We start from the raw sequence: 23829 nt of genomic DNA on the forward strand, positions 1-23829 counted from the left end.
GGTCTTTGACACGCATTAAAAAAAATATACAGAAAATAGTGCCTTCTTCCAGTAGTCTCAGATGATTACACTCCCAAAAGTAAATGGCAAATAATACATAGACAGAGCCACCTCAATTAACAGTGGCACTATCATCTGAATATGTAACCTAAATTTATAATTACTCTTAATCTAAAAATCTCCTTTTTAATGAGAAGTGGTGACCTGAAAGTGTACCCTCTGAAGTTGGTCATATACAACATAAGTATCAATATATTACATTCATCAAAAACTTTTCAACCTCAGTAAAAACAGCTCATTTGAAAATTCAGAATTGTTCTTCAATGTCAGTATCCACACGTCTACATGAATATACATATATAAAAATCTTCAGTCATTTGAGGTTCCGATAAATCTGCCTTGGCTTAAAACAATTTTAACAAATTTTTAAAAAATTGTTAAGATTTCTAAAGTCTCCAATACTTAAAATACTAAGTTGTGACAATTTTATAAATGAATGTTACATAAGGGCAATGTTTCATAATTCTCTGACACTTTTGGAAATCAATGATTCATTATTTCATTAATTCAACACATATTTAAGCAACACCTACTTTCTTCAAGGCCTAGAGATTCTTTAACACATTTTTAGTTGTTTCAGTTTTGAATTAGAAGTGTTCAATAGAGTCAATATACGCCAAACAAAGGAGTGGTCAGCAGTAACATTACCTTTTTAAATAGATTTTATTTTGTGTTATGTGTTATACAACTTTATGTGATTGCTCTTTCCAAACACTAAAAGCGAATGCGTTTCTGTGGTAGTCCACTACCCTGCCACCTCAGTGAGAACCCTGGCTCTCACTGACACTCTTTTTGGAGCTCTGTGGGGCTTCATCAAATGCATATTACAACTACTCACAATTTTGAGAGCTGATGAAGTAGAACTCAGGACCCACTCTCTTATCTCCAGACCAGTCAGAACCATCTGGATGTTTTCAAAGCTGAAGTACTCAAAATGCCCTGTGGCTCATGTGGTAGAGCATCAAGTCACCCCCAGAGGCACTGGGGTGGCCTGCCAGGCAGGGATACATTCTGCCTTACAGAAATAGAGCTTTGTTTGAAATAAGCTTAGACCTTTACCACTTACCTGTGAATTTCATAAAGTGATGTATGCTCTACAAATGATATAGATACAGTGGGAGTTGCTAACATTAGTAGATTTCAACAACTGTTTAATTTAATGGTAGACAAAAATACTTTCATTCACACGTTATGAAGAAATTCTTCACAGCCAAACAAGGTTAGTACAGACTTACCTGAATCTGTAGCTGTGATCAATAAGACAAAATGCTCTTTCGTTTCACGATCCAAGCTCTGTGTTACTTGAAGTTCTCCACTAGCTGAGAGAGTAAAAGCGTTGTCTTCATTACCACCAAACAGAACATATGAGAGTTTGCTGTTAGAACCTTGATCATCATCTCTTGCCACCACCTTCAGGAGAAAACAACACACGTCATGAATTTGAGTACAGCTAACAAAACGTCCGCGGTGAAATAAAATGTATCATTAAAAATAATGCGGTAGAGCCATGTGTACCAATATTAAAAGGTTTCAGAGACATGTTTGTAAGTTTCAAGTACAAAAATTAAAATAGTACAATGTATTATCTGTACAAAAGTAGGTGTCAAATGAATACATGGCATGTTTGGAAGGCTTCACAAAAAATTTTTAACCACAGTTTTATTCAGGTAGTTAGATATGTAAAGAGTGGAAGGGAGAATAACATTTGTAACAGTTTTCAAACTTTTACATCATTTTATTTTCTTACTATGTGCAGATATTACAGTCATAGTCAAACAAAAGTCAAACATACACAAATACATAAATGTGTGGAACACAAGTAAAAACAAAAGAATGTAACTGAAATGCAATATATAATCTACAAGAAAATCACTAGGTTCTTAGGTATAATTTTTTGTAAACCTGTCTTTTTCAAGATTTGCTGTATCAGAAATTGACACAACATTGTGAACCTACTTCAATTATATATATATAAATATATATAATTCAATTATATATATGTATTCAATTATATATATAAATTATAATTATATTTACTTCAATTATATATATATAAATATATATATAAAAATAAAGATTTGCTATATCTGCAAGTAAGCATTATTTATGGGTGAGAGTAAGGAAGAGGGTGGGGGAAGTATGAACATTATAATTAAATTAGACATCTTATAATGAGCACAATATTTATTTTATTTAAATATACTGACCTGAAGAATTGTTCTGGGTAGTGCCCCTAAATTCTCAGGGACATTTACAGAATATGGAGATAGTTCAAATACGGGAACGAAATCATTACTATCCAGCAGGACAATGCTGACAGTGGAGGTATCAGTCCTGGGGGTGCTGCCCCGATCTGTTGCCTGAACAGTTAAAAGGTAATTAGGGGTCTTCTCTCTATCCAAAGGCTTAGCCACAGTGATGGCACCGGTGACAGAATCGATCCGAAATTCCTGATTGGCATTACCACCAATGATGCCATAACGAACCTGTCCATTGGTACCTTCGTCTCTATCTGCTGCCGATACTTGTGTGATATCTGTTCCGGTAAGTGTATTTTCATTAATCTCCACCTTATACATGGCCTGTGCAAAAACAGGGTTGTTATCATTGATGTCAAGTACCATGACCACAACCTCTGTAGATGAAGAGAGAGATGGTTGCCCTTTGTCTGTAGCCACCACCGTTAGAGTATAATTAGAGACCTCTTCTCTATCCAGTTCTCCAGTGAGCCTCACTTCACCATCAATGGTCCCAATACTGAACTTGTTTCCCAAAGGGTTCAGTAGGGTGTATTCAATATAGCTGTTTGGGCCACTATCTGGGTCAGTGGCTTGTGCTTTGAAAACAACAGTATCAATAGGTGTGTTTTCCGGAATGTATGTCAATTTCGGGGAAAGAAATGTTGGTGGGTTATCATTTACATCCAACAAAATAATGGAGACTTGAGCAGTGCTTGTGAATCTGGAGGCTGGAGGTTGCGGCAGGTCATGCACCTGAACAACCAGGTTGTAGAAAGACTGACTTTCCCGATCCAAAGCTTTGAGGACTTTCAGTACGCCATTCTTGTCAACTGTGAATTGCCCAAGGCTATCACCAGAAGCAATGCTATAAGCCAAATGGGAGTTGATGCCTGCAATGGAAGGGAAAAAATGAAATCCTCTTAAACATGTGCTGACTGCAAACTAAACTGCACCAAAAATTTTATAAAATGAAACTGCATATTTGATATATGATGCCTCCAAAGACACCTTATGGATGATTTAGCTGCAGTTAATTTTCTTTGTAAGTAATAATACATAGCCCATAATTCTTTTCTTGTTAGCTTTTGATCTGAAAAGATGTTTACAATCTGGTGAACAAATGATCTATATACTGCCTGCTATTGACTAGGGTGTTGAAATGTGAAATTACAAAAGTAAAGAGAAAAACAATATTCCAGAGAGCGGATATTTTCCTGTACATTTCCTTATTTCTGTCACATAATTCCTGAGAATTCAACGTTAACAGTGCCACACTCTATACGATTAGCCAAACATTTATAACTTTAGTAATTTATTGAGGCCGACACCAATTTTCAAAGAAGGGTAATAAAACTTTCTGATGTATGGCATTAGTCATGGATGCTTTAAGTCTGCTTTTACATTTCTTGTCAGAACCAATAAATACTTTTTAATTCCTATTAAGCATCTGGCTAATGGCCTTTGAGAAAATAATTCTCTGCAAAATTTTATTATGTACATTTACTGTGTTTAGTACTTTTTGAAGAAAATGTTAGCAGTAAAATTACACATGAAAGGATACAAATATAAAGGCTTCCCTTATTATTGGGCTATTTTTAGATTATAGTTTATCTGTTTTCCCAGGCACATGTGTCATATTTTAATTTTAAAAAATCTTCTATAAATCCTCATTTCAGAAAACGATTGCAGAGATTTTTTTCTAACAAAGATGATGTGTAGAATAAACCACCCTATTGTTTTGGTAAAGAATTTAAAGGTAGTGGGTGGAGGGTATAGCTCAAGTGCTAGGGCACATGCTTAGCAGGCACAAGGTCCTGGGTTCAATCCCCAGTACCTCCTCTAAAAATAAATAAACCTAATTACTCCCTCCCTCCTAAATAAATAAGAATTTAAAGGTAAACAGCAGATAAGCAGTGCAAACAGATAGAAAAATATCTTCTGCCCCAGGATAGTGTTTCCTTCACTGGTCCATAATATCATGTATATTTTAATATTTTATCATAAAGATGTTGGGAAATTATGGAATATTATAAGAATTTCTAAAAAACATATTGTATATCTAGATAATCTATCCTTAATAAAGATGCTATCCTCTGGGCTCTTTTGTTGGGGAAAATCTATAGAGTAACATAAACTGTTCACAAATAGCTCCTAAATTTCTGAAGTTAATTTTAGCTATTCAGGTCAGAAAGGATGGTGACTCTTTGCCAAAAGTCTTCTAGCATAATTTGGTCACCCATTACCTCTTTTTTTCTTGAAAAATACTCTTTCTCATGATTCTGTGAATAATTGAGTTAAATTTTGTCTTTTCTTGAAACTCATCACGTTCCTTATAAACGTAATTTTCAATTGAGTAGTAGGATTTCCTTTTCTACCAGGCAGAGCCTGCCTGTTCTTTTTTTAAAAAATGATAAAATTATTATTTTCCTGTGATTTGATAGTCTCTTATCTAATGTCCTTTGTCCATATGTTGATGTAGAGAAAAATATTTATGGAGATAACTTTCAGTCCCTGACTTATTCACAAAAATTTAAAGGATAAACAAGGACTGAGTTGAGCTTTGAAAAGGTAGGATTTTTCTCCTCACTAAGAGTTGTGGCTTTCAATCTTTGTAGTTTATTTAAGACTATTCACAAGAGAACAAAGCAGAAGTTATAAAGTTCAAAATACTTAGGACTCTGAGGATCAGGAAAAATATGAATAAATAAAGCTAATGGAGGCCACAGGTCAATTCACCAGCAGGAGATAAAGAGAATTTTAAGATCTGGCTAGAACAAGGTCAACAGCCTACTTTAACTCTTTGACTTAAAATTCCACAGGTTTGGAGCAAGAAAAGTTCCACCAACTGATGCAAAAAAAAAAGTTTTATCAACTGGTGCAATAGATGGATATATTACTTAGAGAAAGTAATTAGATTTTAAAATACATATTATATATTTAAATAGATATATCTATATAAATAGATATATTTAAAATAGGATTCCTCCCTAAGGAAATTTTATGCATTTTCCATGGCTAAATCTATCAGTAAATATTGAGGCATAAATGCAGATACAATTATTATTGAGAAAAAGTTATGAAGACATCTGGATAAAAATATTATTATAAACAACAAAGATATAAAATTTAGTTCTATGCAAGTATATGAAATCTTTCATGCCCAAGATCAAAAGAAATTAAAAACACTGACAAAACTACACTTAACTACAAAGTGATGGCCTAGCATTTCTACATAAATCAGCCAGAATGCAAGCAATTAAATCAAGGATCTGGACAACCTTGGTCCACTGTGTATGCTACTTCCTGGTGTAAACAGTTAACTTGCAGAGGCAAAAAGAGAACATAAAACCAAGATTTTATAGCCTTGCTGTAAACAGCAGAACAGCCTATTTTTTAGGGAAAAAGTTTGATAGGATAGTTGAGTGGAGGAAATAATATATGTTAACTTTAATTAGAATTATGAAAAAGAGAAAAATTTGATTTTATATTCAAATTCATAATGACAAATATATCAGGTAATAACATTAAAGTGAACTGATGACAGCAATCATTATCTTTGAGAAAATACACATAGAAATATAGTTATTTTTGCACAGAATATTGCAGCATCATCTAAGAAACAGCTTTCATCTCAGGAACTGAAACCTTACTGCTACAATTACAGGCCATGGAACCATCTATATTGGCCTTACTGTAAAGAAAAGGACTTTTCTTTCCTGTCAAGTCTAAGTGTCTCTGGGCATGCACTCTATGTCTAGAAAATACAGGTAGACGTATTGAAACTCAAAATTCTCCCTGAACCTTTATACTACCCTGAAAAATGGAGAGCTCAGGCTATTTTTTTGTCTCTCTGCTCCTTGCATCAAATAGCCAAATCATAAATCAGTAAATATATTATTTTAACATTCTGTAGTTTATTCATAAGTATTGGGACTTGAATTTAGTAGGCTTTTATAGCCCACTAGATCTTTAAACTCAAAACAGTGCATTATTTCTAACCATTTGCGTTCAATGTTCTAAAAGTGGTTTAGTTACATGATTCTTTCTGGCAGTTTTATTGTGTGTGTGTGGTTGTGTTGGTTTCTTTTTTCCCCTCAGTCTTGAGAATAATTTAGTCCCAGGAAATATAGCACATAACTATGGGTATGTAGTTCTGTAATGAAATGTGTACATTTATTCACAATCCATAAATGCTAATTATTTCTATGATGAACTGGTACTTGTCAACTTATCATGCAGCTGTAACGCATGGAATGCTTGCAGATAGCATTAATGTTTATGAAGCAGTTCCAACAAGGTCTTCAGGTCACTAGAATATGAAACCCATTCACAGGTCAAATGATCTGCCTTGTGTACGTACCATATATAAGTAAATTTTTTCATCAATAATTAGAATTGCTTTCTTCTCAAAACACTCTATAACTCCCCAATATTTTGAAGAATATACAAATTCATTCCTAGGATAATGAAATAATTATCAAAGCCAGAGTATTTCTATGAAACTTTAATTTATAGTAGTTTGCCTCAATGTAACACTTTCTTAGTTGTATGCATGAAATCCTTGAGATTAATGCATATGCTACTTAATGTTGTGAACACAGTGAAATATAAATATTTGCTTTATTCTTATTAAGTGATTATATAATCTAAAATTTTAGTTAAACTCAGAGATTCTAGATACAGATAAAATGTTAAATTTATTTTCATATAAAATACCTTCATTGCAGATAACAATATTATCTCATCTAAAAACTCTTGATCAGAGATTAAAATGAACTTGTTAGTTAAAAAATGTCTAAATAACACTGTGAAATACATTCAGAACTATTTAGTGTAACTGAGTTGGCAATTTTAAACAAAGAAGGTTACCCTTAATCAGTCTTATCATTATCCTTGAAATTCAGAGAGAATAGAAACTGTGTCCTACATTTTAGGTCAAGGTACAGGAAATTACACTGATAAAACTATTCAAAACTGAAAACAATGGAAAAATGTTGCTTGAAATTTTTACATCAAACAATTAAAGGAAAAAAAATCCGTAAAAAGTAGCCTGAAGTCAATGGTTGATATATTTCTGTGCATATACGTGATTGAAATATTCCAGGAGGTTGCACAAAGTTTCTTATTTGCTATTTTCCCCGTTCTCTACATTTTAAGGTATAAAGATAAGTGAAATTTATTCTAGAGCTGCAAGTAATCTTGTGATACAATGGGCCCTCTCTAATATATAATAAGTAAATCACAAAGAAGCCTGGCAGATAATTCTTTACCACAGAAAAGTCAGGACCAGCCACATGGACAAATAAAATATATATATATCCAGGGATCAGGCAGACTAATTAAGTTTATAATAATAGAAAAATCAAGTTAAAGTAGAGATAAATCTCAGTTGTATATAAATGTCTAATTGGAGCCAATCTCAAAGCTGGACTCACGTACATGAAATAGATTATACAACATTCTTAGGCTAGGACTGGGTACACACTAAGTACAGTTGGCTCATCATATTTGCTGGTTCTGCATCCACAGATTCAACCAATGCAGATCAAAAATATTTGGGGAAAAAAAAGATTCCAGAAAGTTCCAAAATGCAAAACTTGAATTTCCCACGCACTAGCAACTATTTACATAGCATATACATTGTATTAAGTATTATAAGTGATCTAGAGATGATTTAAAGTAGACAGGAGGATGTTTTGAGTTATATGCAAATAGAACACCATTTTATATCAGGGACTTGAGCGTCTTAGATTTGGATATCAACAGGGGTCCTGGAACCAGTCCTCTGTAGTTACCAAGGGATGGCTATACTTGACAAATGTGTGTCCAATATTAACTGTGCTTAAATAAGAGTGGAAACTTTAAAATGCACTTAATAAACTCTAAAGAAATAATTTCTAATTTTGTGAATTGAAAGATACATAAAATATTGTGCTTTTTGCCTCTTGTATGTTTCTAAGTGGCAATTCTAGACAATCCTGGAAGGAAACTAAGTATAGAAACGGAAAGGTGTTCTGAGATTACACAAATCATTAAAGTCAGCAAGAACCAGGAAATTCTAAATTAAGGTTGATATGTCTATGTCGTGAGACATATCCTTGGGCTAGAGACTTACTTCCTCTTAAAATACTGTCTCTTGTTTCCTCAACTGAAAGAGCATTTCACTGCATCTAACAGAAGGGAAAATAAGGTATTAACTTTCCGGTTTAGTTAAAGACTGATAATCTGTACAATGCTGTCTCTATGGTTGTATTATCTGATATGTGTATTTCCAAAATAGGTCTTAGAAGAAAGTCCAGGAGATTCATATTTTAAAATAAAGCTTGTCAAATGCTTTTGCAATAAATAAAAATAAAACACTAAAGTTTAGATTTAATGTAAAAAGCTCAACTTGATTATATAGCATAAGTTAAAAGAGATCTGAGACTGCCCTTTGAGTCAAAGCATGAAAGCTTATTAAGATACTATGAGCAGTTTTCAGTCAAAAGTACAAAACCAATTATGAATTCTTAAGTATTTTTTGAGACTCTGGTTTTTCTTTTACATCCAAATTTTATCCTTTTTATGTTAAAAGAATATGCATAAGCAAATATTTTTATTTATCTGACAAAATGTATCGAAAAGTCTATTTCATGACTTCTACATTACTAAACTGCAATAGTGTCACACATTTAGGGAGAAAAAAGGAAGATAAAGTTTAAAAGATGATAACAATGCATGCTGTGTAACTATTATAAATAAACATTTAACTAATAAAATACTTAATATTTTAATCCTCCATGGTTAAATTATAAACCTATTCCTTGACTTTGGACCTATATTTACAAAATGCAATTTTGTGACAGCTGCATACAGTAAATAAATACGATATAAATCTGATGCCATTTTAAATAAAGTTTAAGTATATAAAATAAAGTACATACCATCATCTGCGTCAGTAACATTAAACACAAGAACAGTAGATTCTAGAGGTAGATTCTCCATTAAAGATGTGCTATATGAATTCAAGCTGAAAATAGGTGGGTTATCATTTACATCTAGTATATTGAAATAAACCCTGATGGTAGTAAATTGTCCCCCACCGTCTTCAGCTCGAACCGTGAGGATATAATATTGTTGTGCTTCATAATCTAACATTCGAGTCAAATTAAAGACTCCAGTAACTGGATTCAGGAAAAAAATGCCATCTTCATCATCTTCATTCACAATATATGTAATTTCTCCATTCACACCAGAGTCATCATCTGTAGCTAAAATAGCTGCTACCAAAGAACCTATCAAAAAGAATAAATTCATAGTCTGAAATTAATAGGATAGAGTGAGTATTGCTAAGAGAATATATATGACACCAAAAAATTATTTGTATAGTTAAATATTTTAACTAGAGAATCAGTATGAAAGTATAATGAACACAACATTTTGTAGATTTCTACATTAACACTGATACCAATATTACCAAATAGTAACAAAGTAGGTAGCATATTAGGTGTCCACTAGATCATATGTATGTTGCAGTGAAAATATTCTGAGGAATTAACATTACTTCTAACATTATTTTTCCATCTGGCACTACCAATTCATAAAAACATTGATGAGTTCAGTAAGCATATATTGGGGCCCATTGCTAATATCAGGAACTGGGGATTCCAAGCAGTAACCAAGACTTGTGCTGAGGGGCTACCACTTGACAGCTCATATGGCCATTGCTATAATTAAGGCAAGACGTAAATGTGATGGGAATTTCATGGCGGACATACACAATTCATCTTGGGGAAAAGACTGCAGTGGGAAGTAGTCTTGTATAAATGTTTCATTCCTTTGTCAAATGAGTTTCTAAAATATATACCTTATTAAGCAAACTCATTCCAAATGTAATTCAGAATAAAATTTCAGTTTTAGATAAGAATCTCCAATAGTGGGGATGAAGCACCCACACAGGAAAAGCATGGATATTGAGCACTCAAACTCAACAGTCACAACATAATATGTTCAAGAAAGCAAGGTGATAATTCAGGAGTCCTGTTCTACTAACGTTCATCGAGCACCCGCTAATCCTCAGGCCCCACGTTAGCAAACTCATACATGTTTTCTAAATTACCCTTACTCTAATTCTAATAGGAATTGTTGTTTCCATTGTACTAAGAAGGAATTGAAGCTGAGAAATGAATTCATTGCCTTGGTTCACATAGTTAAGTGTTAGAACCAGCATTCACAGCTTTTCATATGTTTTTCTTTGTTCTTTCTATATACAGTAGAATAATCATCACTAGAAATTAGAAATTAGACATTTTATAATAATTTCATCATTACAAATTTTTAAATTGGAACCTAGTATCAAAACAATGATTGCCAGATGAGTTAACAATGCATGGCACAAGTACTTTCAGAAACAGAAATACCTGTAATTAGTAATCAGATTAATGGCTACCCTCATTTGCTCTCAAAAGTCTAGAAATGTCCTTGGGAATTGTAGCAAAGTGGGTTAATTAAAACATTTAAAAATCCAGCATTTATACTAGCAGCATATGGTAAAATCTAATCACAATTTAAGAGCAGCCAAAACAGTCCGTAATTGTAGTCAAAGGTAATCCTGGCAAAATACACTGAAGGGCATGCACCTACCTGGGGTCGTGTCCTCTGGGATGTCAAAAGAGTACACAGGCCTGGAGAACCTGGGTGTGTGGTCGTTCACATCACTGACAGTGATATTTATTCTCATATCCGAGGACTGAAGACCATCATCTGCACGAACCAGCAAGGAATATTTGGAACGGCGTTCTCTGTCCAACCTCTTGGTAGCTATCAGATCTCCAGATTCGGGGTCAATGCGGAAGCTGTCATCTGCTCCGCTAATGATCGTGTATGTGACAAGAGCATTTGCACCCTACAAATAAAAGATCAGCATCTGAACTGCTAAAAAGAGACCTTTAAGACTTACTACTCCTTGTGCTGAATGGGTATTTGACATAGTGAGGCTTTGGAGCTTAATTTCATGTGATACCATAAGATTTCAAAACGTTAACAGGTCTGTGTAGTGTTTTACATAGTCTTTCGCCATTCACTCCGTTAACTAGTACAAGAAATCTCAACTTCATTATTTAGCTATGTATTTTTTAAATTATTTAAATGTGTACATGGAAAAGAGTAGAACTGTCACTGTGGAAATTACGACTGATGCTAATACTATCAACCACATAACCAGAGGTTGGCTAAAAGCTTGCTCTGGGCCAGGACCTGTGACAGCACACTCCGGGAGATACTATTTCACAGAGGAAGACACGGGGTTCTGAGATGCTAGTTAACCTTTGCAGAGTCACACTGTAAGCGTGAGTGTGGATTTTAAACCCCAGTCTGCCTGACTCTGAGCTCATGTTCCTTCTGATTCTGCATGAAGGTAATTAAATGAAGCACGCAGTAAGTGGAGGCTTGCCATAAGCACTGTAAGAACCAAGAAGAGAGAGGGATGATTTGGAACAGTTTGGCAGCGTGGAGAGTTTTAACATAGCACAAAGAAGAAAAGCTAAAATAGTAGGCTATGGGTACAGTTTGGAGAATCTCAACAAATCCGCTTGAATTCTATGGACAAGAAACCACCAATCTTTTTTAAAATTGGAAACAATTTTCTTTTGAGGTTCTTGACAGCATAGGATGGACTAGAGCGAGGAGAGGCCAGAGAAGGGAGACACTGAGTAGAGTTTGGCCCAAAGAGACTGGGGCTTCACCTCCTCAAGGTGAAACTCTATACAATCTGTGTTGTTTGCTGATTCCAAGTCCCTGTTCTGTAAAATGAAAGCAGCGATGCATTCAGGGGTTCTCTCAGACCTCTGAGCTGCAGCATGTAAAATCTGAAGTTTAAACTAGGAAGCTGGCAGAAGGTACAGAAAGGTTGAGGAAAACAGAACATTTATTAAGTGTTTATTAAGTGCCAAGCACCACTCTAAGGACATCACTTCATGGGCACTAACTGATTTAATATTTAAAGGTAATCCAGTTGGAGAAGTACTGTTATCTTCCCCATTTTCAAGATAGAGAAACTGAGACATAGAAATTTGAACCCTGCTGTCTTGCTCCAGAAGCGAGACTCTCAGTCATTATGTACCCAACATAATGCACAAAGCAAATTAGTAAGATCTGCTAGGTTACTGACAGAGAAATAACAATAACAATTGCTCTCATCTGTTTGACAATCCCATACAGTCTCATTTCCTTCTTTTAACAACTCTATGCAGTGGGAGCAGAAGTGAAAGAGAAGAAAAAAATTTAACTTCAAGTTACTTTGGGAATTAGGAGAGTACTCTTCTTGAAGACATCTCAGGATATGATCTGCTTTGATGCAGGAGAAATTAGGCAGTGAGATTTTACAATTGTATGTATCATATGTTAAGAGACTGAAGGATTGCTTCATGATTATGTGGCAATGGTTACAACCACAGAAATGACTGTTGGTCAGAGATTTGAGAAGGGGTTTGATTAAACTATCTGAAGGTCGATATATGTAGGTGATGACAGTTAAAGCCACAAGATTTGTTGAGGATCTAAATGAGAATAGATAGAGAAAGGAACAGTGTCATAAAGATTGAATAGCAATGTTTAGAGAGTGGGAAGAAGGGGCAGAGACAGGGACTGATGGAGGGAGAAGATGAGGGACCTAGAAGACCCAGAGGAACAGTCTGCTACCACGGTGAAAAGGAAGGCTTCAGGAAAGAGCTGATTTCAGCAAAGTGAAAAATAAAAAAGTTAAAGAGAATTAAAATTACAGCACCCATCTGGATTTGATGATGGGGAAAGCTAACTTTACAGTATTTTAAAATCTATTATAAACTTATATATATGAAATTATGAGCATTTTGATTTAGACATTTTAAATTATATATATTATAACTGAAATCTTAAGTTAAACATCACACACTGTACTGGTTGAGATCTAATGCTCTGGAGCCATATTTTTGGGCTTGAATCTCTGCTCCACTACTTATTATTTGTGTGTCACTGGGCCACTACTTAACCTCTATGAGCCTAAGTTTCCTTATCTGGACATTGGGGTTGGTAATGTTACCTACCACATAAGGCTGTTGTGAGGATTAAAGGTGTTAATACATGTAGTGAAACTAGAACATTCCTTGAGAAGTTTTAAGTGTACAACAATGCTAATTTTTATTTTTATTTCCATTTTTATTGTTTTCTTATAAAAGAAATATAATGGGTTAAGTATATTTGATGACTGAGATGTTTGCAAATAAATAATTTATATCAAAATATGGTTAGAACTGCTATATAGTCCAGGGAAAGTATTTTCTGATTTCTTATTATATTGAGTCTTGACACTGGGATATGTGGTATTGGAACTGTCAACTTCAAAAATTGTTTTTTGATTTAAATTATACTCACCTAAAACAAATATACTTTGAGAAATTTATTTATTAAAATATCTAGGCTAAGATCTCTTGAGAAGGTATTGTGGAGAACATAATTTAGGGGGTTTAGGACTTTAAAGCTGGCATACTAGGAAGTTACAGCACTCAAAGCTTCCATACATCTTTTCCATCATAGATTAAATATGTTTTATCTGCATAATCAAACACATAAGGGGATGACTTCCAGCAGTCAAAGGGAAAAACACTCTTTCAAAATTTCTGTCTAGTGGTATTTGTTATATTTTTGTACTGCATTCTCTAACCCAATCTGAAAATTTAGTAACAGGAATGCCTCTGAGCACATTTTAATTTAGTAACGGAACAGCTCAGTTTAACACACTGCACACGTTTACCCTGTATATTCAGGTGTACATGGAGTATCTAACAGATTTACTGTAATTCTATGGTTTAACAAAAACATTCAATAAGAATTTTAGACTTCTACTCTGACCACATTCTGTACTATTTATTCCATTTCACAAGGAATTCCATTATTCTGGTAAAACAGTCCAGGGAAAAACAGCTACACTCAATTCTGACCTATTAAAATGGTATTTGGAAATTAGGGGAAAGCCAAGAAACAGAAACATATTTCAAGCTATTACATAAGTGGTTTGCAATTTAGAAATGTCCTGTCTACAAAAAAGTGACTATAATAATTAATACTCCTAAACTTATGATAATTCTTCTGAACAGAAGCAAAGGCATCAGACTATGTTGATAAAACAAGTCTGTTCCTATTCAAAATCAGCTGATGTGGTGAACTGGTAGTTCTAGAGATGCCTGAAAATGCGTGGCCAAGAGGAATGATTTAATTAGGCCTTTTGAAAAGTCTGTTTATTTATTTAATCTCCAAAATATGCAGTATCCACAATACTATAAGAAACAAATATCGTCTTGCAGCTGCAGCACAGTGGAAATAATGCTGTTTAAAAATATTCTGCTCTCCTGAGATACCACAGAGACAAAAGCACGTGAAAGGAATTCTAAAAGTAAATAGCTATAAATTGCAAGTGCGTTTTACAACCTTAAACAGTATTTTCAAAAACAAGTATGGTACCATGAAACAAAGCTCGAGTCTCCTAGCCCATTACAAGCATAATAATTCTGTTTATCAAAGGAAACAAGAGACTGTCGAAGTCACGTGCATCTGAGAGATGTGTATCTTGATCCAACACGTTTCAAATGATATTTAAATTACGTTCAACATGTACATGTTGCTTTTTAAAACAGATTCCTTTACCCAGGCATTCTTCTCCAGCGCCCTACTAGAGTTTCTCTGACAAACTAGTATTTCTGTGCTCGATTTCATAATTAAGGAAAAGCATATAAACTAAAGAATATATGGACATAACTTGCTGATGACCTATATAATCTTAGTGTTTTAAAGAAGTCTATTAATCTTTCAAAATCAATCCACTATATAGTTGTGTGACAATTTAATGCTGGCCACAAAGTTAAAGAAACCTCTTGCATTTCAGTATTGATTCCTACTCAAAACTAGATGAAGAAAGAAAACAGAGCCATGATTTGGTAACAGAGAAAACATTTCAAATATACATGCCGATTTTCAAATTCAATTAAGAGGTAAGGAGCTGAGAAGAGAGTAGAAGATAGACGTTTTACCTGAAAGCATTAATAGTAATTTATTGCAAGCTACGCAGAAAAGGAAACAGCCAATAATTCTGAATGCCATAGGAAGCCTAGGTATCCACTGTGTTTGGCATACAGCCAAAGAAATGTTGGTTCCTCAGGTCAGGAGCTGAAATTGTCAGTGGTCATTAAAATGCTACTAAAAAATTTAAGAGAAAATATATTCAAGAAAGAAAACAACCTCATGAGCTTAATCTTTAAAAAATAATGGTCCAAAAGCAGTCTCACAAAAATGTCCTTCTTTCCTTTAAAGTGGTAGGTGAAATTTCCTCCCTTCCATCCTCTTCTACCTTTTTCCCCTTCCACCTCCACTCCCCTGGCCCGCACACAGGTCTTATAAAATACTCTGTGGTAGTTTTTATGCCTTCAGGCAGAGTAACAGCCTGCACAAATTGTCAACATCCCTACCTCCCTCTGAACTGCAAACAACCCTCCCTCCTTTACCCTGGTCTGTTCAGCTTTCTAGCCTTACTTGTTTCTGCTTCTTTAACTCCCCACCCTGTCTCACCCCAAGGGTACTTCTCACATATCCTAGCTATCATCACCTTATGTTCAGTACCTAAAAAAAACAAAAACACTAGAATGCCTAAGCGGTAATACCAGAAATGGTTACTTACATTTTTTTAAACTTAAAAAAAAAAAAATCTCAATAGAAATAAAGCAAAGTACCATAAAACCCTGTTGATGTAAATACCTAGAGACATAAGGACCTTCTCAGCCGTCTTCAAATCTCATCCTAAATATAAACATATCTCAAAAGATGAACTTCAAGACAAGCAAGTGTGTGCAAGCATACATACACACCCAGAAAAGTCAGACAGAGAAAAATAAACATGCAGGCAGGATTGCATTTGTATTAACCCTTATTTGTCATATCTTGAAAAGAAAATGTAAGAAGGAAAATAAAATTATAACAGTGCCAACATGATAGTATTAAAAGGGTTGACTGTTGGCATCTCTTTCAAATAATCGGTTCTTAAGAGAACAGTGTATCTCATTATAACATATATATCATGATTAACATGATTATTGCTTCATGCCTTGAAAAAGTCACCTGAAATAAATGCAGTTTATGTGTTCTATTCCTACAGAGAGTATAGCCAATAGAGCAGTCATTACAATTGCAATTATTTGATGTATCATTTACGTGAGCTTATAGAAATTGCATGAGCTTTTTTTTTGCTGTTGTTATTTTGCTAAATGAGATATAATTAAATTTTATGAATTGAGCTATCCAAAATATATTATCAGTGATGAGTTTTAAGAAAATGAAGCATTTACTAAATTTTAGCTGATGATATCTCATTTTTCTCAATAATAATAGAAATATGCAGCAACATAACTCTTTTAATGGTAGCTGGGACTGGGAACAAACTTTATATGAAATTGAGTAGAAGGTAAAAACTTAACACATCATTTTTTTCCAGTAGAAAACTACAGTTATCTAAATGCCTACACTTTATTTTGTTTCCTTTTCCTTAGTTAGATTTTGGCAAAATATATAGATGACTAAGTCATTACATTTCTATACTTGCTGTTAGAATTAGTCTGTTATTGAATTATATACCTTTTTAAAGTTAAAAAAATAGGCCAAAAATCAAGTTTTTAGATACTTCTGGAGCTTAACTGAGGGTAAGGAAATTAAATAATCTGTTTGGGGCTTAGCTTAAAGAGAAAGGGCAGAAAGGGGTGTATAGGATCATTATTCCTCTGTCTGAAATTCTAGAACATTAATTAAACCTTTTATCCATCAAGAAGGAGAAAACAATTGATGCTGTTTTTTTATGGGAAAATGTAAATTACGAATTATCCAATTTCCATGCTATTTGGAGCATGAAGATAGCATAGCTAAACTTAAAATATTAATATAGAAGATAGTATTCTAAATTGTGCCCCAAATTTCACATTCATCCTAGGAAAGAATTTCTGTTTATTAATGGAATTGAAAAATCATTAGCTTCCTAGATAATTTCCTTAAAATACATAAGGCTATTATTGAGATATATATTTACATATATATACATATGCAAATTAAATGAAAAGTTGTAAGATAGTCTTAAATTTTTAAATTTTAAATAATTTGCTTTTCCAATTACAAATAAAATAAAAATAAATTCTTAGCAGCTACCAGCATATGAGAGTGACACATGCATACAAAATAAGCTATATCTGTAAATAGTTTTTATTATTTGAGAACTTAAAATAATTTGGCTAAGAAATCTAAAATGCAGCCAGCAATTAACTGAGTTGTGAATTGCTGTTCAAAGGAAAATTACCTTTAGATAGTCTCCCATCTTAGCATTCTTATATCACATTTCAACAATTAATGATCTTTGGAAAAAAGCACACAATGCTTAACCTTTGTTATTGGGTAATAAAAGTTGTCAACACACAGTAGAAATTCGATAGGTCACTGAAATACTAAGTTTCAAAAATTCAGGGCCAGGCTGTGCGCTACCTCATCAGCATCCATGGCTGTCAGCTGCATGATCTTGGAGCCGTCGCCGATGTTCTCCTCCACAGTGAGGTCCAGCGTGTCCGTCGGAAACACTGGTGGATTGTCATTGATATCCTGAAGCGTTATTTCTACCTGCAAGGAGAGAAAGAAACAATGCATGAACGTTGCATATGTCTGTAAGGTACCCATTAAATTGTGTACCCAGGATCCACTCAACTAGGCCTTCCAAAAGGAATCAGAAACTTTATATATAACATCCAAAACAGAAAATGCCCTAAAGAAAGGTGAGAAATACTTACAGGAAAATATGAAATCCAAATAAAGATCACTTGCCTTGTTGATAGTAACTGATTTTACATGACCACCTTGGAGTTTATATTAGAATAGACTGTGGACCAACCGTCATTTTAGTCCCCAGATTTGTGCACCAGTGAAAAACTGGTCAGACTTAAAGACTATCTGTCATTCAACCATTAAATGTTGTCTGACACACAGATGAGGTAGTGTCAAATTTCTTCCTGAAATGTTTACATGTTGGCAACTGATACCAGGGAAAACAAAGAAGTTCACATTTTGTTTTAAGAAACACTCAGCATTTTCCCCTTTAAAGTCAACTCTCAACCTTTGAGGGGAGGAAAATACACACACACACACATCTTTTCTTTCTGTTTCCACTCCTATCAACACTTCTTAATGTGACTAAAGCTAAACAATCATTCCATTCAAATGTAGTGTTTATATAGATTGCAAATATTAACAACTTTGTTTGAAAGATCCTAGTCAGGGTTATTTGTTTCCCTAACTGAAAAAAAAAATTGTTTAGAAAGAACAATTTGTGAAGTTTAAATAATAACTTCAAACCATGTGTTTTCTCTTTTGAGCTAGGTGCTAAAAGCTGAATATCTGATAAGAAAAGGGGAGACAGCTGCTAATAAAACTGGAAGTTTCCCCAGTTGAGTCACAAAATTAAGTCATGGAGAAAAAACCATCCATCCATTTAGCTTGGATATAACCAGGACATTTTTCTCCTAGGATGAAATGTCATCTTTTATAGTTATACTGTAAAAATGCCATCAGATCTAAGAGTGATGAGGATGAATATTAGGAGAGAGCAAAAGAATTCTGGTTCCTTCTTTTCCAGGAAGCAGGCAGGGTTGGGTGGAGTGGAGAGGGAAGTAATGGGTAGGACTGTCATTACTCTCTGGCAAGGAATGTGTGGGAAATATATGAGAGCCAGACTAAGAAAAGGATGAACCATTGATAAAAAGAAAACCCCAGGAAACAATGTACAAAATTAAGTACTAAACAATTATTATAGTTCCACTATTTAATAGGACGGTTTTGATCACAGCAAATGGCTCAAGTTAGTCTAGGGAATGGTTAAGACTGACTCAGTAGTTAGAAATCTGCTAACTACTAACATTCTCTGCACCACTTCCTTTAGAAAAGATCCACAATAGCTACAACTGCATCCTATAAAGAGCATCTCCAACTTTCTTGCAAGGCTGTAAATAACATGAGCTTTTCAAATTCGAAAGACCACAGTTCAGATTCTGTCTCTGCAACTTATTAAATATGGAAACTTGAGCACTTAATTTCTCTGAGCCTGTCTCCTCATCTTAAAATTGGGATAATAACATGTATCTTAGACCATTTTATGAAGATGAAACCTTGATGATGCCAGCAAAGTGCTTAGCACAGAGGAAAGTATTTAATAAAAAGTTGATTTTGGTTTTCAAGCTGTCATGACAGACCTAGGCAGTTCCTTAGATCCAGGGAGAAACTTTGAGGAAAGGAACTCAATAAATTAGAATTCTAAGTCATATAACCTAGACTCAACCAACACAAGTCACTGCTCGTCTCTGGTATGTATTAAATATGTACTAAACTTTCATGTAGGAAAATACATACCTATGAATGTATTTCAAAAGGCTAAAAACTGTGGATTTAAGAATCAAGAACTCTTGAGATCTCATCTGATGGTCACCCAAGAATATAATCATTAATGTTATTCAGAAAATAGAAATTATCTTCCCATTATTATGTGTGAATTTTCATACTTGTGTGCATAGTCCTTAAACTACAGTAGAAAAATAAATGAGTAAGAGATAACTGATCTGAATACCTTCTAATGCAATCAGGACTTTTTAGCTTAATAGAATTTTTTAGATTTCTAAATTGTCTTTTATCCATAATTTCATGACTTGGTCTAGTTGGAAACCAACATGCCAACATTCTGTGTGCTTGTGTTTGTTTGTAAGTGTGTGAGAAAGAGAGAGAGAAGAGAGAGGGAGAGAAAGAAGCTTTGTAAATGCATTTCTGAGAGAATATGCATATATAAGTGTGTGTTTATATAAGTATGTAATGAATATGTGTTTGCAAGGAAGAACACTAAATTGAGAGTAAGGAGAATCGAGATTGGCACTAACTAAACATGACATCAAAGATGCATCAGGACACAGTACACACACCAGAAACATGTTGGGTATAAGGGTGTAATAGAAAGACTCTTCATTATAGATGATGAGTGCATGAACTGAGCAAGCCCCTGCTATATTTTAATAGTTAAAACAAAAAAACTAACATGCATGTGCCGACTATGTTTTATGTTACATGTATGTGTACATACACACACACACACACACACACACACACACACACATATACATATAAAATCCTCAAAAGAGTCTTTTGGGGCAAGTACTATTATCTTTCCATTAGAGAAATGAGTTAACCAAAGTACATACGTTAAGTAATTACCCAACACCACAGAGCCAGCAAGTTTTCTTTACTACTATGCAAACCTCTCTCTCTACACACCTATCTCACTGGATGTGTGTGTGTTCAATAAATATAATGAATCATATTTGAAAAATATGTCACAGCTATATAAATAAATTCTTATAAATGTTTGTCTGATTCCTGTCTGGAATTTGGATCACTTACATATGAACTAACTAGCTATGTAATCTTGGGTCAGCCTATAAATCTTTGCCTGTAAGAATTTTTGAAAAATGAACAATATGATCCCTAAATATAGCTCTGGAAGTCAATGATCATGTATGCTTCATGAGATTTTGGCCATCTCCATTATTTCAGTTACAGTAAAGTAATTCCTTTTTTATTAGAAAGAATACATTTAGTTAAATATCAATGACTTCAAAACTAAACATTTCTGAGTGTATCTATAATAAGTTCTAAACAGAGATCTAGAATATCTCACCATTAAATTCTGATATATGCAAAGCTTACATTTTTGATTAAGGATTCCAGAGGCCTTTCATTCAATAAGCCAAGCTATTCTTTTTCCAAACTCAGTGTTGACTTGCCAGCCAGAAAGTTGAAACTTTGTATTCCTTTTTTTTTTTTTTTGAAAATCTAGATATTTTCTCTTAATTGTGCAGTCTTTTTTTTTTTTTTTTTCCACTCCACGATTCCTCAATATTCCTGAAAGGCTTTCAACATGGCTTCTCTAGATTCCCTCAATAGCCTGGGGTATGAATTATCCAAGAGAGGAGATTTGAACTCCTCAGCATAGTAGGTGTTACCCTGTAGCCCCTCACTTTTCCTGATTTGGTGTGCCGTGTTTCTACCTACATGAATTCCAAGATTGTGGACCTTGTTTGCTTAAGAGGTGGGCAATGGTTCCAGTATTCATTAATTTGATATTTTAGAATCTATCACATAAAAGGTATATTTTAGTCATTAAAAATACAGAAGAAAATAAGACAGGCCACTGTCCCTTGCAGGGAAAAAGTAAAGTTTGATAAAAGATATATGTACAAATAGAAACATTTACAATTACCTCTGGGATACCCAATGTTGACATCTTGATTCCAAGAAGCCAGTCCCCCCCACACCATGGATAATTCTTTGACCTGCTCTACTGCTTTGCCCTTGGCCGTTACCACCTTTCCTGATGATTCTAGATTCTAAAATGCAGTTGGCTCACTCTCTTGGATCTGCAACCAACCTAAGAGTTTTATTCCATTACCACTCCCTCTTTGGACTAAGATTTGGTATGCTTTGCTTTGAAATGTTATCATATTAAACCGAAGAGTTAAACATTAAAAGTTTAGAGAAGACCCCTTTTTTTTTCTGTACGAATTAGATTATGTTAAATAATACAGATAATGGCTATTAGTGGCTTATTTTAAAATTCTGAGGTGTTAAAACAGTCTAAAATATAACTCCTAAACTACACCATATATATATATGTTTAAAATACATTCCCTCCTTTTAAAAGGCTAACAAAAACTACAGCATAGCTAACCTTTTAGTGCTAGCATTGCCCCTTCAGGGTTTTACATTTATCTTTGCGTAGGTGTGGACTTGAAATAAGCAAACTACTACTTTGCAAAAAAAAAAAAAAAAAGAAAATCACATTTTGAACTCAGAAGCTTCCCTTTCCAAGTGGCTGTACTTTAAATAAAAACAAAACAAACAAGAACTGTCAGTCACCTCCACAATTTAAGTCCAGGGGGCATTTTCAAGGTATCAATTCTGTAAGTTTGCGAAAATTGACCCTCAAAGAGAAAAGAAACGTTACACCATGAAGATAAGGCACTTGCATATTTTATGCCTGCCTATCAAATGTTGACCTTTGTGCCCAGATATGTGGCCCTCAAGGAACATATGTGTTTTCACCTGCTACAGTTACGAGGGCAGTTGATAGCTTCCTGGTTGACTTATTTAAAACAAAAACATCAGCTACAGCTAAGGGCTGAGCCACAGGCGCCGCCCAGCCGTCACCCCTTTACTGCTTAGGAACCTTTTGGAAGAATGACTTTCTTGTCTGAGACACCTGATTCCTAGGCAGTGAAACCCTGGTAAATAAACTGATGATATTTAAAGACAAAAACCTGACTGAGATTAAGGGAGTGAACAATCAATCAGTTTAAAGAAATGGTCTGTCTTTTGGTAGTTTTGTAAAGGTAAAAGTTAAATTGAAATTAGGGCTTTAAATATTGTCACCAAACCTTTTTATGCTGATGGATTAGAGTCCTTGATATTCCATTTGCTGAAAAGCCAAATGGATATTTAAAAACCAAAAACCTTACCGTGCAAATGGTTGCTGTGAAATGAGTACAATGCTTTCCTCTTTTCTATTTTTTTCTGTAAAATGCAATTTATCATTTTAAGCCTGCAGCTGCATCAGGAGTGATGTTATATCTTGGGGATTTGTTTTTAATTTTTTAAGTGAATAAATCAGGATACAACTACATAATAAATGAACAACTGCTAATTAGCAATTATCAAATCATTACATATGTGTAGATAGAACTATAAAACACAGTATTTCACTGATTGAAGTTGCTATTATGAAAGTAGTACACTGTATCCAAGGCTAAAGAATTGACTAAAATAGCAAGGTCCAGTACGAGCTCATTCCCCAGTTAATAAACTGATGATTGCACTGTGGTCACTCTCACAGCCACAATTAAAAACATATTCTTTAATTCATAAACTCTCTGCAAGCTAAATAAAGTGGCTCTTAATGAATCAGGAAGAAAAATGCCCTAAAATATATTTTTGATTCACAATCTTCTGGCAACGTACATAAATATTCTTAATAAATAAGGATGAAAAATAATCTTTTTTTCTTTTGCAAGGTTGGAGAATTCATAATACAATAAAAGTTTAGAAATCATTTGCAAGTAGACATGTTAAAATTCTTAGAAGGAATCGTAGATACTATTGAGTTCACCTCGTAATCAAAAGCAGGACATTGAAATGTAGTGGTTTATCTAAGAAAAACAGCAGTCAGCCTCTTAAATCTAGTCCGCAGATTTCTGCAGAGACCTGTGGCGCGAACCAGGCCTGGGAGGCAAGGGGCATAATATGCTTTAGAGCTCTGCCTCTAATCTCTGCATGAATACAATGATCTTTCATACAAAATACACATTTGATGTGTACAGGAAAATCATTTTTGAAGAAATTAATATTTGGTCATCTACTTTACAAATACTATTTTACCCACATTCTTGCTCATTTTTAGGCTCCT

The 23829-nt window shown here is 34.1% G+C and overlaps 1 protein-coding gene across 4 annotated transcripts in view; it reads right to left on the reverse strand.

The window, feature by feature from the left end:
- The window catches only part of FAT4 (FAT atypical cadherin 4), a 156411-nt gene that overhangs the window by 67671 nt on the left and 64911 nt on the right, over window positions 1-23829 (reverse strand). For all 4 annotated transcript variants that reach the window (XM_074341179.1, XM_074341175.1, XM_074341168.1 and 1 more), the window contains 5 exons: window positions 17826-17957; window positions 10923-11184; window positions 9224-9574; window positions 2268-3190; window positions 1296-1470 (listed from right to left, as the gene is read on the reverse strand). In XM_074341179.1, the coding sequence (XP_074197280.1) occupies window positions 1296-1470; window positions 2268-3190; window positions 9224-9574; window positions 10923-11184; window positions 17826-17957 (1843 nt within the window). The remainder of the gene's footprint in view (window positions 1-1295; window positions 1471-2267; window positions 3191-9223; window positions 9575-10922; window positions 11185-17825; window positions 17958-23829) is intronic.

Source organism: Camelus bactrianus, chromosome 2 (assembly GCF_048773025.1).
Source record: "Camelus bactrianus isolate YW-2024 breed Bactrian camel chromosome 2, ASM4877302v1, whole genome shotgun sequence".
Taxonomy (NCBI): Eukaryota; Metazoa; Chordata; class Mammalia; order Artiodactyla; family Camelidae; genus Camelus; species Camelus bactrianus.